General features: G+C 39.8%; 1 protein-coding gene across 2 annotated transcripts in view; it reads left to right on the forward strand.

The window, feature by feature from the left end:
- frmd5a (FERM domain containing 5a) overlaps window positions 1–20,398 on the forward strand; it is a 57,915-nt gene that overhangs the window by 24,536 nt on the left and 12,981 nt on the right. For both annotated transcript variants that reach the window (XM_071499459.1, XM_071499467.1), the window contains exons 2-6: window positions 14,206–14,310; window positions 16,019–16,061; window positions 16,669–16,747; window positions 18,678–18,775; window positions 19,514–19,637. In XM_071499459.1, the coding sequence (XP_071355560.1) occupies window positions 14,206–14,310; window positions 16,019–16,061; window positions 16,669–16,747; window positions 18,678–18,775; window positions 19,514–19,637 (449 nt within the window). The remainder of the gene's footprint in view (window positions 1–14,205; window positions 14,311–16,018; window positions 16,062–16,668; window positions 16,748–18,677; window positions 18,776–19,513; window positions 19,638–20,398) is intronic.

A 20,398-nucleotide genomic window follows, 5' to 3' on the forward strand; every position in this document is an offset into this window, starting at 1 on the left:
ACTCTGCTTTGTCTTAACACATGATGATGCTGGATCCCATATGATTGCATGGGAGGGTTTTAACCTTCAGTCTCTGTGGGGCTATAAGACAATCAGTGCCATGTCTCCCCAGAGGAGAACCAGCTAAGCTGCATGGGCCTGAAATGGAAAGACGGCTGAAAGAGTTCTCACAGCCGCCTTTGAAAGTTCTATTTTTTGCTCCACTTCTGGAGATTCACCCTAAGAGGCTTAATTTACATTAGCTGTACAATCAGATTGCTCTCAAAATACCAGCATTTAATTAAGCATGCAAACCAATTAAGTTATGCTCGTGTTCATTTTCCCCTGGTTAACCACAGACAAGGTTAGCTGCAGAGACGTCCGCTGTCACAGGGTTCGTACTCAGACTCATAAACCTCTCCAGTTTAAAAGTGAACAAGCACAATATGTGAAGCCATGGCAGTTCTCTTAAAACCCCTGTCAAGGTCTTCATACAAGTGACACACACACACACACACACACACACACACACACACACACACACACACACACACACACACACACACACACACACACACACACACACACACACACACACACACCAAAGGTATCTGTCACAGTTGGCCATCCTCTGTGTCTGTTCTGACACTTTGCAATACATGACAGAAGACGTAGACGTTGTTGAATCATTAAAAGAGCCAGACACAAGTGCCCAGAACCAAAGAAGACTTCTTTACTGTGCTTGTTTTGTCTGACCAACAATTCTTAATCTCAGGATATTCAGTTTGCTGTCACTTACAACAAGCAAAAACAGAATGTCTTCACATCTGAGAGGCTGGAAACGATTATTTGATTAATCAGCTAGCTGGTCAACATAGAAAGAATTTGCAGTTCATTGTTAAAGTGATTTTTCAAGATTTTTAAAGCCAAAATACTCAACATTCCCCATATGCAGCTTCTTGTTGTTTTTTTTTTTTTTTCTTTTTTTTTTTTTGGTCCTATGTGATGGTACACTGAATATCTTGGTCGGACAAAACAAGCAGTTTGCGGCAGGGTATTGTGATGGCCAAATGATTAATCGATTAATCATATAGAAATATTTGACAGTGTTATTTGTAAGTGGCAGCCTGAGAATGAAATTCTGTGTATTCTCACATACTGCTAAAACAATATACAATAATGTAGAGTGTCCGTATGTCAAGCAAGTTTTATGTATGAGATGGCTTTTGATGTTGAATGGATTTATATTGGACACTGTGAGAGCTCAACATTGGAGCTTCACATACTTTTTCAGTGGTTTATATTATACAGTATACACTTCTTGTGAAGAGATAAAAACAAACTTGTCATGGGAGTCAGTTCTCACATTTTCTTTTTCAATGCAAGACCACTTTGTTTACTTTGGCCTCATTAATACATCGATCTGAGAAAATAGTTCCAGTGTGTTCAATTTAGCTCAAACAGTGTTGGGGATTAGACAACAGGGAGACTCCTCCTTGAAGCTTCCTAAGTGACACCACAGTAAATCTCTCAAATAAGCTGTCACTCCAAATCCCCAGCCAACAACTCAACAGCACTTTTTAGCTTGTCCTGCCTCGCTGTTTGGTTGCCAAGTACAGCACAGTGGGTCACAGACAGCAGCCGCCCTCGCCTTCATAGTTAAACTCTTCACGGCTGTCACACTAAATAATCAAGGAAAATAACACAATCTCAAAGAAATGATTGTGCTCATTATTGTTGCTTTAAGATGGTTCAAAGTAAGAGAAGAGCAGCTGTGCCCTCCGTCTAACTCAATAACCACCGTTTGGAGTGTGTAGTGTCTGCCATGAAAAGTAGCCAGAGATTACATCACATCAGATTCGCCCAAAGAAAACAGGGTTTACATATTTTAGGGACATTACTCTGTTAAAACTCTTAAAGCTATAAAGGCTTGGTCTATTCTGAAATAAAAATGCCTCGCCCTCATTTTAAAACTTGTGGTGCACTTTTGAAATGTCTGTTAAAAAATATGCTGGGTGAGAATTGTGAAATGGTCATGAAAGTGGGTTTGATGAGGCGTAATGGCTTTGACGCCAACGGTCCAACGGCTTGCTGAGCATCCTCAGGGAGTTTTCAAAGACAGCTCAGTTATATAGGGCACTGTAGAGCTCAGTGGCATTGAAATTGCTCTTTGTTTCCCACTAGGCGAGCCAATTGTGTTCGACCAATAATATAATTTCCTAATTTCCCCCCATTATAGTGGAACCTACTTGGCTTTAATGATGCCCCTGATAGTCAGACTTCATTCTTATTGAAAAGTGTTTATCTTATGACTGTATAAAAATCAGTTTGCATAGACATAAACCTTGTCTCAGTTGAAATAAATTATTGTTTTTTATTATTGAATTTCTTGATTAATCAATTAATAGTGTGGTTGATGGCTATCAAAACATTGTGAAGAACATCCATCACAGCTTCCCTGAGCCCGGGGTGACATCATTCAATTGCTTGCTATCTCTAAACCAACAGTCCAACATGACAATAACAAAACTATTACTACTACTACTCCTAAAATAACATCCTCAACTCCGTAATCCCTCTGTGTTAAACTGTTCCTCCCCACTGAACTGAGTCAGTCTTACTCCAGCCGTGCAGGGCATCATTTAGAGGCAGCAGCAGTAAGTCTTCTGACCCACCCATGGCCATATTTACCCTTGTCACAACTACGTGGAGCTGCATTCTACGAAAACCTCATTTCTATGAATCATGTATTGACAACATTGCATCTCCCTTGGGCCTCCATTAGCGTGTTGACACACAGGGGCAGTGGTGGGCCTTTCACGCCTGTGTGCACAGGCAGCCAGTCTCCAGGGCCAAACAGCTTTCCGCATTTTTATGGCTGGATTCACCACTGGAAAGTGATCTTTCCCGGGGCTCCGGAGACAATGGAGAGGGTGAAGTGGTAGCAGAGAGGGCCTCTCTGCTCAGCATGACACATTAAAGACAGCCAAAGGGTGCTAATTCTAAGAAATGGAGCTCAGCATTTCTCCACCAGTCAAACGCATGATTGACTTGGTTGTCTGCCTGTTCTTATACCACATACAAGCCCAGATATTCAGATACACTTATGTTACAGTACAGCCACCAAATAGTCTACCACTATGGTAGCTATTGTTCAGCCATCACTACAGTGAGAGGCCAACTGAATGCGGTTTGCAAAGAAGCATTATTTTATAACCGCATTGTGTGACATTGTAAAGAACAGCATCTTTGTCTTTACCAAGAAACCTGAACCTTTAGACGAGCCCTCCAACTACAGCAGAGACGGCAGAGTATCAAGTGTAGTGTTTTCATCCTCTAACGGTCATCAAGCAAATTAAAATGTCTTTGTCCAACCAGGTAACTTTGATGTAAGTATGTTGTACAGTTCTACGGTTGGGCAATATGATATTTGAATTTGTCTACCATCACAGATTTTGCCTTACCATTTACCACATGGTAGCTATCCCTTTAACAACTCTTTATTTATTAGATTGATTGTGGGTAATGTTGCAAGTCAATGTACAGGTTCTTTATGGTTTTATATGATTGTATATGATCAGTGTGATGATGTATTGAAGTACCTTGACTTGTCAGGTATTTCATTATCTGGATTAGACAGTATTGTCCAGTTAATTTCCAATAATCCATTAACAGTGTCTTAGTTGAGTTCTCTGAAACTGTATCATGATATCTGTCAATATTGAGATATAAAATGGAATATACCATCATTTTATCCATATTACAGCCCTGTATGATGTACTCAAATTGATGTAACCAGTTGTAACCAGAATAAAGAAAACATCTCAACAGTAAACAAAACAGTAAATCAACATTTTTGTGTTTTATGCTAATCAATACTCAATAAGATTACTTAGAAAATATGAAAAAAAAAATCATGTTATGTTTGGTCGACTTTCTCTGTGGGTCCACACAGCAAAGTCACAGTGAAAAACCAGTGTGAATGTTGAGCAGACATTATTCAGTGTGGACGTGACTTCATCAGCAGAGCCAGAAAAATCAAGTTTCCTCTTACTCGCTGCAGAAAAGCTTGAATTTACTCTGACAGATTCTGCTGCCTTTGCCTCTTCTTGCTCACTGTAATGTGTTGCCTTTGCCTCAACAGCAGCAGCCTTATCACGGTGTGTCCTGCCAGCAAATGTGCAGTTTACTTAGGTTGTGTGGTCAAATAATGGAGCCTCTTTGTGCTTTTGAGTTTGAAACAGCAGGGAATATTATCACAATACAGTTTTTAGGTTTCTAAAGCCATCTGTCAATACGCTGCACAGTGCTATCGATGTGCTGCTTTGGCTTATATTTGCTGCATGGGAACTGGAAACTGGAACTATTTGCAGGAGCTTTTACATTAGACCTGTGTATTTGCTGAGATATATAAAGATTCAAATTCCGCGCCACAATCTTCGCACAGCCTTTACTTGGGTAATAATTTAGAGGTGTTCAAAAGGGAAAGAGGCTCTCACTGTGCTCTGACCATAGACACTATTGTCATTGTATCGGTGATCAGCAGATGTACCAGAGACACTGAGGACAAAAAGAAAGCAGAGCCTGTGTCTACAGGTGTCAGTCAAGCTTTTTGGTTTTGTTGGTTTCCCCCTTGAGCAAACAATATAAACAATGTGTTTCATTACGAGTGATTTCTCCTGGAATTTCTGCCTCATAGTTACATCCTTATTTACATTCCCACGCCTTCCATGAAACAAGACATGAACAGGTTTCATCTTAACTCCATTATGCTCTTTTGAAGCTATTTATGAAACACACCAGACTAGGAGACGTGCCTGTCATCACCTCTCTGGTCAACACTGGTTGTAGGCTCTTAGATGGGTTGAGCGCTTTGGACAAGCTAGTCTCACATTAGACTAACTTGAAGTGACAGAGGAGGAGTGACTCTCAGCAACAAAGTTCTCCACAGAGGGAGCCCTGAGGCTCGTTCCTCACTGCAGCCCAACTGACGCTGAAGTGCAGAGCTATTCTTCACAGGTATGAAACACAACTCAAAGGGATTGTTCTGTGAGTTTAGTTTAAGTGTGCAAATTGCTGGAAATAACAGTTCACTTTCCTCATCCAATATTAAAGATGCAATATTTTTTACCAGTACCGGTGATTTTATTCAATTTTGTCAAATGTACAGGTAAAATGACAAAAGGGCCATTCCCAACTGATGTTTTCTCATGTGACTTCACATTCAATCAGCCCACTTGACAAAAATAGGAGAGGCTGCGGCTGGGAAATATCCCTCTTCAGTAATAATAGCAAAAGACGAAAAATTCAGAAGGGAAATTACAATTGACAGTGAAAAGATAACTGTGTCTGAGTGAATCCTCTCCTTTCCCAGAAAGCCTTTTTCTTTCTGCCCTCTATCTAGTGCAGTCCTGCTTTTCATTAATGATCTGATGGCAGCAGTTTATTAAAGGAGACACATAATGCTTTAACCAGCTGTTTTGTTTGTGTCAGCAGATTCTGTAAGTAGCAGCAAAGAGGACAGTTTTGCAACCTAACTGTTAAGTGTGATAATAAAAAGGAGGAAAATTGAAAGTCAGTAAAGTGCTGATAAAACTCAGGGAGGCCATCAGAGTTCATCAGTGTACAGTCACGGGGGGGATTGTGAGATAAAACCGGGGAGTGTGCACCTCACAGAGAGGGGTTTTGCATTATCAGCGCAGTATCACTTACAACCATACCAAGCAGAAGGTTTTGTGGTAGTGGGACAATTAGACTCAATGGGTTTCCATGCGTTTTAGAGACGGCAGGCTTGAAAAGAAAGGGCCAGAGCTGAAGACTGCCTGGTAAGCTCCAGCTGCCTTTTCCTGACAGGGAGTTAGCTTTGGCAAAGAAGATGAGGATGGAGCTCAGTGAACTAGTTGCCTCATTGTTTTAAAAAAGCCCAGGGCTGCATGAGACACACTGTGAAGGTTACAGCCTGAGACCAATTAGTAGACCATGTAGTGCAGCTTTTAAGTTCTCACAATGAACCTGCTTGGGAATAGTTCTTGTTAAGGTCTAATGTCCTGAAATGCCATTTATGAAATGGATAAAAAAAAACTAGAGGCTCAGAGGCACTAACAGCTGCCCCTGCCAAGAAATCCAGTAGTGCAACGCTTATGGCTATTGCACTGATAAACAACAGACATTAGTCAGTGTGTGAATGAGTCTTTGCCAGCAACTCCAATGTGCATGTCTGGAACAATGCGTCATGCCTGTGGGCTAAACCTAGATGTAGTTACGATAATATTGCATGCTGTTAGACTGCCCAGTTTTCATGTCATGTAGAGGTTAACAGTGCATGAGAATAAATGTCAGGTCTAAGAGGCTGATACAGTTTGAATTAGCGACACATTGCCCGACAGCCTTTTGCTACACTGGGGCAGACTGAACTGGCGCATCACCACCAGAGCTGTGCAAATGCCAAAAAATGAAGCATTGTTTATATGCTAATCCCAACCATGACACCAATTATGCCGCTCATTTTGTTTTGGGGGGTATTTGTCACACTTTTTAATAAGAAAACCTATCTGTTGTTCAGAGGGGGAACAACTTCAAACTCATTTCACTGGGAAACAAAAGATCAATCCAGGGTGATATACTTTTTTTTGTGTTATTTTTATTTAAACCCTAGTATATTTTGAAATAGTTGTACCCACAATGCTCAGCTGTATACGCAGCTGAGAGATGTGAGAGAAAAGCTATTAGAACCAGGCTGGCAGTGAAATCCATCACTGCTGGGCTGAAGGACTAATGACTCAGAAATCCTCATCGAGAAGCGTATTCATTTCCTTGTGCGTGCAGGAAGGCACAGAATCATTTAGGCACATGTCACAAACAACTCTTCATCAAATGCACATCTAGAGCCTGTTTTCAGGTGGTGAGGGTTCATCCTGTTTGTAGCCCTGCAGTGATCTATGTATAGTGTTTCATGAATGACAGTGAATGCTCAGTGACACACAGTGTATTTACAGGCTTAAAAGCCTGGCAACCATATTCAGCTAATGTGTCAAAGGTAACGTTACGCTTCCTGTAGTGCCACCCATCACCCTGTGTAGTTGTAATTAGTAAATGTTAGCATGCCAACAAACTATATGATCATGGAAAATATTATACTTGCATGTTAGCATTGTCACTGTGAGCATGTTAGCTTGGTAGCCTGCTCATGGGGCTAAGTACAACCTCAAGGAGCTACTAGCATGACTGTAAACTGGTTAGCTTCGTAAAGCATTGCATTATGCCCTTGTTTTTTTTATGTTTCTTGGATTGAGTTTCTTGAATGTCCTCATGTAACACTAGTAATTCCTTAAATCCTGTCATAATCATGATTTGTAACAGGGGACATAGAGGAGTGGGACAATATTTTCAAATATGCATTAAAAGCAGCTCAGAGACATACTGCTGCTGCTACTAATGTAACACATCATGTGGAACAGCTTGTGTTTTGCAGCTTTTCTTTACATGAGTTCATCACACAGTTTTATAATTATCACTTTTAATTGGACTGCTTTCACCTTTTTCCTCCTATGAGTACTTAGCAACCTGCATCCTAAAGGGTTAGCAGACAAAGCTGCCCACCGAAGTCATATGAGGGTATTGCACTTTCAATCCTCTTATCACATATTGGATAAATTAAAGATAAACCCCACTCCGAAATTCTAAGTGTATTTCTATGTTATATGGGGAATAGGACTAGAGGGTAGATGATGGCCTTATTTTGCAGATCTCTGAATCGATTTTTCTCTGCTGTTACTTGTGTGAAAATACAAAAACATTGGTCATAACAATGCTGATTTGTTAAGAACCCTGCAAACAGTGTCAAGTTGGGTTACAGCTTAATATATCAATTATGAATCCTTTTTGAGAGGTCTTGAGGAGATGCCTTGGCATTTAGCGGAATAGAACATTCCTCTCTCATGAATTCCTCTTTTAATCATTGAATGCCAACTCAAATTTCACCGCTTCAAACTATCTACCATTGAGAAGCTTTAAAAGCAATTACCCATATCGCGCTATCCACAGCTCTCTTTGCTTTATTTATTCTCTTGATTCCTCACATTTCTAGGGCAAATCCTCACACATTCTCATCGTGTTTTGATGGCCCACTTTTCGCGTGGTGAGACTGTACTGCAAACTGTTTCTCTGGTTCACAGCATCGTCTTGTACAAAGACTCATTACGACTGCATCGCATTATGTCTGTATATATGCCGTTTAAACTTGTCAATTTCTTTTATGGATTAACTGCTTGTAAAAAAAAAAAAAAAGAAAAGAAAAGAAAGAAATGTATGTATATTCTATGTACAACTGGGTCAATATTTGTTGAATCTTAAAATGTGCACTGGCTTGTCTTTACTCTATATGTTCCTCCAGCCGTCACTGTGACATTGTGATGTGTATGCCAGTGCCCTGTCTCTTTAGCATGCAGATTTGATGATTGATGATTTAAAATAGTCTGAGTGAAGCATTTTAATCACTCTTGAGATATTCTGTCACTGTCTATTACATATCCTGTGTCCCCTTTGACTGCCTGGGGCTGTATATAAGTTAATAACCCCGTTTAAGAGCTGCCGTTGCGCTGCTAATAAGACACCAAATGTCCGACCATGTGCAGATCAATTGGTTCCACACCTTAGGGAGATAAGTCATTTTGTTCAAAGCTTGTGGAATATTCGGCTTCACCATTTCTCTTAGATATCTCTCTTAGGCACAATACATGGTATCATATGATATGAGATGAAGCTTGTGATCCCACTCAGGCTCATGATGTTGATTATTTCCTGTCAGAAATCATACACTGTCCTCCTCAGGTGATGAGTGTGTGTTGGCTGGATCAGTGGTTGAGGAAGTTTTTAGAGTTTTGTATTAATGACACTTAACTCTTTCAGCTCCATTTTACTCACTGCTTTTTTGTTTTCACCCCATTAGTCACTGGATATATTTTGAGAGGAGTCCATAAATGCAGTGCATAGCAGTCTTGTGTTTACAATTGTATGATTTTATAGTTTTATTTTAAAAAGCTAATTTCTTGTTATTGATTGTTAAATATGCGACTGGTGGAGGAGCCTGAAAAGATCATTCGCTGCATGTCAATACTCCCTGGTAACATCTCTTACAACCTGGTACTTAAACAAAGCAGTTTTCCTTGATCCATTTCCTTTCTTGTGGACAGTCGCCTGCATCATGAATACATTACTGTGAGATCCAAGTCGCACTTTCTCCATTCTCCATCCAGTCTTTGTCAGAACTCAACACATGATGGTCCTCAGCAGGTTTAATACTTTGTCTTTTCTTTTTTTTGATTTCTAAAACAAAATGGCATTTTTTTAATGCCCTGCATTAATTTATTGATGTATAATAGTCTAATAATCACCTGTATGTACCAAATGCCTGCTGTTTTTATAATGTACATGATTTCCTTATGCATGGGCTGACTGGCGGCTGTATTTAAGCACCATTTAGGTAGTAATTAACTGATGATATGTGCACTGACTGAAATTTTCATCCTATTGTTATAGAGCAAATTTAATGAATTTGAACTAGTGTCAAGTGTTTCACCTTGTAACTTGATTGAAACAGACTTGATTGTACGGTGTACCATAGAGAGAGCTTCATATTGATTATAAATGGTAGCGGGTTGACTTCTGTGTGCTCTCAGCCCCCACTGAAGTGACAGGACCGTGGCTTGAACTCTATGCAGCTTGGTGAGGAGACGGAATCAGTGCAATCACTCAGTCTCCTGGGACTAAAGAAACCAATCTGCTTATGAAACCAAAGAAATCGCCTCAGGGCTCTTGGTACCTTTAGCCTGACACACACACACACACACACACAGACATACACACACACAGTCCCCCACAGTCATTGACATCGTGTTTCCACCCATCTCACTATAAAGCGATACAATCTTTTATTAATGGTCTCTGCTCCTGCGTTGACATGGAGACCATTTTAATGATTAATCTGAAAGGAAAGTGCCCATTGCACACTGGGGGCTCTTTAGGAAGTAAGAAAACCAATGTGTTGTTTTCAGTTAGAGGCACGTCAAAAAGATCGTTTTAATTCTTTTGTGTCTTTTTGAGATGTCTGTCAGATTGTGTCAGGATGCCCGTAAAGCAGAGTGTGTGACTGAATCCATTCACGGTCGGAGCAAGTTAAACATTATTCAGAATATTTAGAATTATCGGGTACAAACTATTTCAAACATGCATAAAGACAAATAATTACTAAATACATTTTTTAAAATCTAAACCAAGTTCTGCATTAGGACCTTTACTAGAGCTATATCTCTTTATGAAAATCCAAAGTGTGTAACATTAGTTCAATAAAACTAAACTAAACTATAAAAACTATACTATAACTCTCTCTCTCTCTCTTTCTCTCTCTCTCTCTCTCTCTCTCTCTCTCTCTCTCTGTTTTTTAATGTCTAATTTATTTTACATTGAACACTTTCCTTTCATTATACACACCTGTTAAGGCAATGGTTGCAAAACTAGGGACTGGGATCCCTAAACAGGCCACAATATGAATCTAAGAGCTCTAGAGATGAGGTTGAAATAAGAAAAAACTAAATTATGCTTCACAAGACATTATTATTCAGTCCTCTCTCATTGGTTTGTGAAATACTGTGTAGTTCATAAGCAAATGCTGGAGGAAGAGAAACACCAGTCAGAAATTTTAACAACCTGGCGATCAAGGAGGTGTTCTTATTAATAACTTGTGACTGATCCATAAAACATTAGTAATTGGTTCATTAATGCTTTAAAAATACTTTTGTTCACAAAGCCAAGTAGGAGCTGCTCTTTTAAACTGCACAGAGGAAGGATTGTGTTCTAGATGATTTTTGCACTTTCAGAGCACAAAACATTTGTTTTTGATTTGGAGCTCATTTTGGATTTGCCCTCTAGTAAAACAAATCTTGAAGTGATGCAGTTTCAGATTTATTATTTAAATATTTTCTGTATAACAGGGATATTTTTCTGCAGGTGATTTTCTGCTGAACAAATCCATCCATATCACAGACTTATTTTCAATTTGTTCTATTTTTATCTCACAATTCATGTATTAACACTTTTTTTAAAGTAGGGAATTGACCGAAGGAGCATACAGTATTTATTCAACAAACACAGCAGGACTGAATGTTGTGAATAGGGTCACACCTGGTTGCTTTAAAACTCACTACCGCAGGTCAGACGAATAAAACCTTGGGTAAATCTGCTGAGGCTCCTGTAGGGTTATATTGAGATGCCATTCCATGTGAGGAAATGGTTCATTAGTATTAATTAGAAATTTCAGGACATCCTTTCTCTCCTGCAAATCATCTCAATCTTGTAATTAGAAAGACCGGCAGGGGAATAATGCAGCTGTGCCCGATGTGGGGCAGAGATAGAGGTTGGGAGCACCGGGGAGCAAGAAAAGGGGGAGAGGGAGGGTGGATGGTGAGAGTGCTCTTGAATACTAACAAACTTGCTCTTTCCTTGCAACAAAAGAGCAGATGTCCTTTCTGACTTGGTGTGTCCTCTCCATACAGGACCATTTTCAATTTGTGTTTGGCTTTGTTGCTCCCTATGGCTCCCTGTAGCAGGGTTCTCAGCCCACTGATTAAAACAATCATGCTTTACTCTTAAAGAACATAAACATAAATATCTTTAGCTTTCATTATGTTGTTTTTTTATTTCAAGTGCAGAAAACCTGAAAATCTTAAACTACAGGATTTGCAGAATATTTTATGTGTACACATGATGAAAAAAATTGTCTGTCTCTAGTGATCTAGCTGGGGAAATCAAGTTTCTTCAATCACCTATTTTGATAATGGTAATCAGCTTTCTCTTATACATGACAAGAAATTACTGTAGAAAAGCTGGATACTCGAACATGAAAACTGTAATTTGCGAAAATTACCACCCACTCTGGGTGTAAATTTTTTATTTGTGTATATATTCTTTATGTGAGTGTGGTCCTCCTGAAATGCTTGTACTTGTATAAAGAACTTTGCTTCTCCATTTTGTCAAGGCACTGCAAGTTAGATTGGCCAGACATGTTAACCCAAGAGTACAATCTCAGAGTGACAGTGGTGAGCACCCAATGAAGCCCCTCGGCCTGCGTACAGAAAGGTCAGTTAGCTCCAGTAGCAAAGCTCCTATTGGATTTGGTCACAAGAGTCATGGCAGTTAAGCGACAAGCCCGGCATCGACAGGCCATTGTCCTAATGAAGTGCCTGTTATCTGCAGCCTGAGTAATGATATGGAGGGGAGTGCTGCCGCTGACATTTCTACTGCCATCACAGGGCAAACAAGCACAGAGAGTGGGGAGGGAGGAGTGCTGTCCAACCTTGACCTTAGCTGACCTCCTCATGAGTCATGATGAGGGCTGAGACCTGAGTGGCTGTCAGACTGCAGCCAACGTGTGATTTAGAGGTGGACATGAAGAGGGCTGGATATTGCCTTAGTTTGAAGAACAAAAACAGGCTTTTCTGTAGAAGAGTTTACCATTTAACAAATTACTGTGTGTATCAAAAGCAGCTGTGCAAGAACTTTTATTAAAAACAATCTACTAGTCACACTTGGTAGGTGTTGAAAAAATATTGATACTCAACCCCAAGACATAAGAGTTCCCATTTTAAATCTGCATTAGTGTTTTTTTTTTGTTGTTTTTTTAATGTAGGGCAACAAGCTGTAAACACAACAGTGATATATTTTATCACCTCCTGAAGTTTAAACACTTTACAGTCTATTTACACACCCAGACAAGTAACATAAGCATTCATTTGCAGTCAGCTCCACTATATTCACCAGATAAGTCACTCCAGTGTCTGTCTGCTGTGTCTGGAAACTTTACTAAGGAGAGCTGTCAGAGTGATCCAGAGTGGTGAAGTTGCAAGCTGGTGACATTTCTCTGTGGGTTTCTCACTATGAGTAACACCTTTTTGTAAAAATGTTGATTAGTGCTGCTTTAACATGGACATACAGTAACTACATTAAGCTTGTACCAAGATAGCAAAGATGAGCAATAGTCTCAATTAAAAAAACTGAAGAAAATTCCTTTTCATTAAATAAAAAGTTGCTTTTTCAGTTGCCTGCAGATGTGTGCAGTGTGACTGCACACATCTGCAGGGCGCACATACACACACTTGACGTGTGTGTATGTGCTGATTGACGCATTCAAGCGCTCTTGGAGGGCACGGAGGGTGACAGTGATTAGTGACAATGGCCCCAGCATTAATGTTTGCTGTCTTAGTGACATTGATTCTTTCTAACCTCATCACATTGACTAGAAACTATTTTGACGGATGTGTGTTATGTGGTTTATGATATCCAGTCTTGAGAAATCACTTAAAATTTCAGTTTTGCTCATTGAGTTTTTTCAGATATAAACATGCAGTTTGAGAGTTCAGTCTTGATTCTAACTCTTTACAGTGACTGATAGTGATTTGCACTGTGTGGCTCCTATTTCTCTGCCCGGCTCGCTGCAGTAATTTACCCAGTTGCAGCCATTACTCTTAATGCACTTGCAAATTTTATCTGCATCCCTCATAGGTGTACAAAACTCTTCCAGAGGGAGAGCAGCAAATTATGTTGAAGAGCAAGTCTTAATTTGTTTCTGTCCTGTCATCTTTTGGCAGGAGTGAATGCCACGGGGTGTTTTTGACAGTATTATGTGTCACTGTTGGATTACTACAAAAAAAGAGGTCGGTTCCAGTCTGATCCAAATTTTCTGGTTTGAGCGAGGATGTTGAGCAATGTTATGCAGACTACAGTGTTGTGAATAGGGGGGAGGGTCTCAGATATGTATTTGACACAGTAGAAGGTGCCCAGGCTTCTCTCTGTGCTGCAATATAAGCAAGTGTTTCTCTGAGGGAAGCTTTCTCATTAAGTTCAGAATGCAGAATATTAGCAAAACCCCAGTCAGATCTCAGCATATTTAATCCGTCCTCTCTTTGAGCTCCTCTTCTAGCTGTGGATGGGGTTTATTCCAGATACCTCAGATGGCTCTGGCTTTGTATTAATATTGGATGAATCTGAGATATCTGTGGCAGGGTTTAAAAAAAAAATCTGAAGCACACTCTGCCAGCAGGAATTATTTGTCATGTTGAAACTCAGCACGGTGCCTTTTCTTTGTCAAATCTTTTCCTGGCCACATGTCCAAATATGATTTGTTGTCGCTGACATGTTTGGTAAATTCCTCATTTTTCTTCTCTTCCATTGCAGCGAGATGCAAAGGGACAGTATCTGTTTGACCTCATCTGCCACCACCTCAACTTGCTGGAGAAAGACTATTTTGGCATCAGATATGTGGATCCAGACAAGCAGCGGGTAAGCGCGTGTGTGTGTGTGTGTGTTTGTGTGTGTGTGTCTGTGAGCATGACGGAGTTTTTATGTGCATGCTTTTGTGAATTGTGTGTTTCATTTATCATTTTCTTAATACGGTATTTTAGTAAGTGTAAAGTCTTCATGAGAGAGACCAAGAAAAAAAAATCATATCCATTCAATCTTACACAATAGCACACAGATCCATGTGCCAGGATTCACAAACACTAAAGCAAACTGAGTCATCACTGCTTTAAAATCCTTTAGGAGGATGAGAAGACTTTAGCTAAAGTGTTCTGAAGTTTATTCCAGGTGTGTAGTACAGTATAGTGTGCAAGTTTACAATTTGTGTGTGTTGTATGTGATGTTTTTTTAAACTAACCATTCCTGTGATTTGGTAAAGTTGTTGCTGGTTTAAAGGAATAGTTCAACATTTTGAGAAGTCGTTTTTTGCATTCTTGACAAGTGAGATGGCAACAACGATACCAAAACACCGCGCATAAGGATTGGAAGAAATAATCAAACCACACAACTACCTCTACTTCCAGAAATTGTTGCTTTAGAATTTCTTTTTTTGTATGAATTAAACCGAATAGATGCAGCATTAGCTAAGCTAACTGCTTCCTGGCCCCAGCTCTCTATTTAACACACACAAACATGAGAGTGGTATCGATTTTCTCATCTAACTCTCAGCAAAAAAAGGTGAAGAAAGTTATATCCTAAAGTGTTGAACTATTCTTTTGATAAAGAGAAATAGACTCTAAACGTAGAGTCTGGTACATAGAAAACATCAGGTAGTCGCCACTGGTGTTTTAAGAAAGGTTCAAATGTAGTGTAAGCCAAACTTTGAATTGAAATTACCATACTCAGTCTGAAACTGTCTTGTTATATCCAATGCATCCAGTGTTTTAAAAGTAAAAGCGGTTGAATGTGAACTCAGAATGACTCCATATAGATCAGATTGTATTGTTTTCTGTCAATATAAAAAATACATTCGTGGCTATACTTTAAAAATGGATCGTGTTTGATTTAGTCAAAGAATGAGAGTAAGGCTGCGGACCAGAGTGAAAAGTTGTGTTCTTCAGTTTTTCTTATTCACGCCGCCTTTCAGAGTGATAGTTGTCCCATCAGGCTCTTCTGCTGTGAGGCATGTAGTAGCACTGCTTGATTCATGAAGTATTCACATGTTCACAGATCATGTTGTTGTCCTGCTGATGCTGCATTTCCTATGCTGTCACTCCGGACTATTTTGGTGGCTGTTGCTGTGGGTGGGTTGGGTTGGTGAGAAGGTAACTTGGGAGAAAGACGGAGAGACAACATGCTCTCAGAGAGAATGAAGAATCTGAATCAGGCCATAGACTCAGAGCCTGTGTAACTGCCACCAGCAGCAGGAGCTCACTGCTCAGTCACTACTCTGTTGTCTAATCAGCCTCCTCGCTCTAACAGTGTCCCTAGAGACCGCCATGGAGCTGTTTGAACATATTCACCTGAAACCTTTGAAGATTTCATACAAGAATACCCTGCAAATTCTTTATTTTCAGTGCAGCCTGACATATTGCAGTGCTGGAACAGTGCCGGTGTAACACCATGTACGGCACAAACAGGTTTCCCTCAAGTGTCAGTTGAATAATTTGATGTGTGGGTTACAGAAAGAATTGTTTTTTTATGGTGACATTTAATTACTTGTGTTTATCTGTTTTTCTTTCTAATGTAGCACTGGCTGGAGTTTACAAAATCAATTGCAAAGCAAATGAAATGTAAGTACATAGAGTCTATGTTTATTTGTTTTTAATGTTGGAAATGGGTGATTAGATCCTTCATACTCAACAAGAGGTCTGCACTGATATTGATGATAGGTGTACTATGTTTATATTATATGTGTATGTGTGTATATATATATATATATATATATATGTGTGTGTGTGTGTGTGTGTGTGTGTGTGTGTGTGTGTGTGTAATTTAATAACAGCAAAATGAAACAGTGCAAACACTGAGTTATTTATCCAGTTTGCATAATTTGCTCGAAAACTGTGCTTAGGTAACATTTTCTGGTAGTTGTACTTGTGTACCTCAATTTTATGCTACTTGATATTTTTGTTCATCACATTTGAGTGGAAAATGTCAATAAAATGTATTTGACAGCTGATCAAGACAGCAGTTGCTGTCCCCATAAGCTTTTTCTTTATATGAACACTCTTGTTTGGTGCCAGACATTCAATCTAGCAAATTATGAGAATACATTTTCCCATATCTGAGTGTCAAAACAGTCCTGCTGTCTCCCTCAATCTCCTGTGGAGCGTTTGAGCTGTTTCTATGAAAGGATTCTCGTCCATGTCTTAAATGTTTGCTGTTTGTTTCTTCCAGCCCAGCCTCCGTTCACCATGTGTCTGAGAGTCAAGTTCTACCCCCCTGATCCTGCTGCTCTGAAGGAGGAAATCACTCGGTATGACCTCCTGTTTTACTTCAGATGAGTTGATAAAGGTTCTATTTTTTTTTTTCTCTACAGGCACAGCTTACCTTCATTTCAGTTTAATGGTAAAAACAGTAAGAGAGCCAATTTTTTCATAGAGAGACTGTCATCATTTGATAAACCTGTGAAAAACAGTTGTGCCTGGTCCTTTTTTAGAATTATTTTTCTGTAGTACAGACTGTTCTCTAAAATTCTTAGACAGAGCAAACATATCTCTCTAAAACATTATTTATGGTTCTTCATAATTAAAATGCCAGAGTAGTTGACCGTCTAAAACATTATGATAAATATTACACAGAACACAGTTTGCAGGAAGAGGCAAAGGAATGTCAAAGCCTTTGCTAGTAGCTTAATCTCCAAAAGCAAAAGCTAATGGGTAGAAGATTAAAAAAACAACATGTTACATTTTTGTGTTTAAATAGATTTTTAAATAGTTATTCCTAAATATCACCGTGCCACAATATTTTCTCATGAATTTGCAGGAAGGTAAAGGTGACTAACCAAGAGTGAAGAGCAGTGAGTTTATACTGCCCCCAGATAATGCTGGGAGCAGCCAGCTGGTAAATGAGTGCATGTAGAGTTTACTGATGTATTCATCAGTGACCGTGGGGGAAGACGAGTCCACTCTGTCTCTCAGGTGTAATGAGATGAAATGTGCACCACATGTAGAATGTACCTAATGAACAGAGCGGACAGAGTAGATAGGGGGCAAAGGGTGCTGATTGAAAGTGGAAAGGGAAAAGAGGGAGGATGAAAGCCTGGGGAGTTGGGGAGGAGGCGAGAGAGTGATATATGATGAGGAGAGTGAAGTGGGCAGAGCAGGGTGCTAGACACAGAAAGAAGGACCTAGTGAATAATCAGTCACATATGGGGCTCATTCAGTGTTCTCCTCCTATTGTGCAGAGACAGCATGTTAATGCTGTATAAAAATTCTATCAACAAAGAAAATACTATAGGTATTTTTATTATTCTGAATTATTCTGTACATACTGTAGGAAAAGCAGTAATGGCCTTTAAAAAGGCTTTAAGCTTTTTTAAAGTCCTTTACTTTAAGCTTGTATGACAGCTTGGGTGCAATCCACAGGAAACTAAGGAAACTAAGGAAAGGAAAGAAAAAGGAAAAAAAGGCAAAAATCTAATCCATTAAGTTAATTTAGAGGGGACATCAACAACATGCATTAATCAACAATGACGTCTTAAAACCATAAAACATCAGTCTAAATGTGCCAGTGTTATGGGAAGTGAACAACACAGGAAATGACAGCAGCTCTTTAATGCATGTCTCCATACAGGAAATGTTATTAGCCTTCATGGGAATGTCTTATTTCCTATTCACAGTCAGGAGAAGGCGGGTGGGGTGGGGTGGCAGGGGAGTGGGTGGGTGGGTTGGGGGGATCTATGATCCCAATTAACATGGTGTCCTTACCTCTTAATAATGATAATAACAATAACAATAATTATGAAAACAATAGTCATTATAATCACCGTTCTGCTATTTGCTTCCGATGTTGTCTCAGAGTAAATTTCATGCTTCGGGAGCTGATCGGTTGGGTGAGTTTGAAACTAGGCTGTAGGCTTTAAGAGCTGCACAGCGTCAGTAGCAGCTTTTCCCTCGGGGCCCTCCTACCCTTCTTCCCCAAAACAAAACCCTCATTTCTGCTAAATCAAAAAGAAATATTCAAACTACCCATGGGGAACCTGATCTCAACAGCCTTTGAGGTTTATCAGGTTTGTTGTTTTGCTGCTCCTACTCTTTCTTTTCTTATTGTTTTTAATTCTTCCGTGTATTCACTGAGAACTGTACGATGTAACTGTACGAGCAGTTATGGGTATTTATGGAGATCATTAGTATTCTCATAAGCAGGCCTGTCAGAGTGTCTGATGTGATATTTGTCCTTTGTAGGTATCTTGTCTTCCTGCAAATCAAGAGAGACCTCTACCACGGTCGGCTCCTGTGTAAAACCTCGGATGCAGCCATGCTTGCTGCCCACATCCTACAAGGTAATGGAAGGTGACAGATGGAAATGACTTACACCATTCTCTGCTTTGCACTGTGTCCATGACCTCTGTTTTACCATGCCCTGCAGTTCACCATGCTGATAAACAATGCCAAATAGATTTATATGTGAAAAGAAGCTGAATTAGTTGTTTCAAGAAGAACGTATAATGCACATCAAAGAGTATGCCTGCAGTGGTTTTAATTTGTTCATGGTTTAAGATATCTAATAAGCATTGGATGTGATTGTCAATGCTGATATTGACTCTAGAACTGGTACAAAGTGAAAAGTAAAAGGTTATTCTGCATTTTGTATTATTAGCTCAATGGCTTGCACACTCTTAATAAGCAAGAACTCATGCTCATTTGGAAAGTCTTTGAAGTGATTATCTTATCATCTTATCTTTTTACCACACACACAAATATAGACCTGAACAAGCACAACAGACACGAGGTATGGTGCACAGCTAACATCATGGAGAGCACAGTGTTTGAGGGGAGGCAGGTTCCTCCAGAGGAGGGGCTGATGAATTAAAGATGGGCTGCCTGGTCAGCTCCTCCTTGCAGAGAGAAATCGGCATCAGGGTCATCTGAGGGAGTGCAGTGTGGCATGAAGGAACACAAATAATTCTGGGCATGTTCAGCCCATCTTCACCGGCAAAAGAACCACTGTGCTAAAAAAATCATCATTGTGTCAGTTTTAGCTTTGGATGTCTGTTTAACTTTTCTCTTCCTTCCTCCAGCTGAGATTGGTGATTACGACCCTGGGAAGCATCCGGAAGGTTATAGCTCCAAATTCCAGTTTTTCCCTAAACATTCGGAGAAGCTGGAGCGACGGATTGCAGATATACACAAGACAGAGCTGATGTAAGAGCCAAAATATACAGCTGCACCTCCACTGTCAAGCTCGTGCAGTTTCACATACCTGCAAATCGTGTACCCATATACTGGCTGATCAAAAGCCAGACTTCCTTTGACATTTACATAATTGACTGCAGTAATGAGGTACCATTGGCCTGCACTGGGTTGGCCAGACAGATTACTGTCGGTTATTTGAGCAGATAGGGGAGAAAAGCACTCTGTTCTCTACTATCCGCTCAGATAATGCAGTCAGATTGTCTTGACTTCATAGCCTGCTCTTTATTTGCGCAGTTATTAGTGATTGGCCCTAACCCCAGCTTTGACTGGAAGACCAGCACAACACAATAGGGCAGACGAATGCGCACAAACACACACAGACAGAGACACAAACTACTACTCTCACAGACAGCAGGTGAGCTGATGATTACACTCGCACTGATCCATTCAGCTCCACCAAATGATTCCTGTCTGCTCCGAATGAATCATTTCTAAATTGAATAAACCACTGTGTTATTGTGTTATTTTACACTAGTTATGAGGCAGATTAAAGGATCATGCTCTCTGGAAAAAATAATGAGCGAGAAAAAAACAAAAGATGTCTGTTTAATGATAGACAGTGAGACACAATAGAGGTGGAATTGCATCAACCAAGTCTATTTTTGATGCTGTGGAAGCAGAATGAGAAACAAGCATGAGACTCTGCTGCCCACTAGTGGTTTATTTCCTCCTCACTACCAAGTAAATACTGAGGTACAATATGAACACTT

The sequence above is a fragment of the Trachinotus anak genome, unplaced genomic scaffold, assembly GCF_046630095.1.
Source record: "Trachinotus anak isolate AG129_WGS33_773 ecotype Australia unplaced genomic scaffold, CSIRO_AGI_Tana_v1 ptg000002l, whole genome shotgun sequence".
Classification (NCBI taxonomy): domain Eukaryota; kingdom Metazoa; phylum Chordata; class Actinopteri; order Carangiformes; family Carangidae; genus Trachinotus; species Trachinotus anak.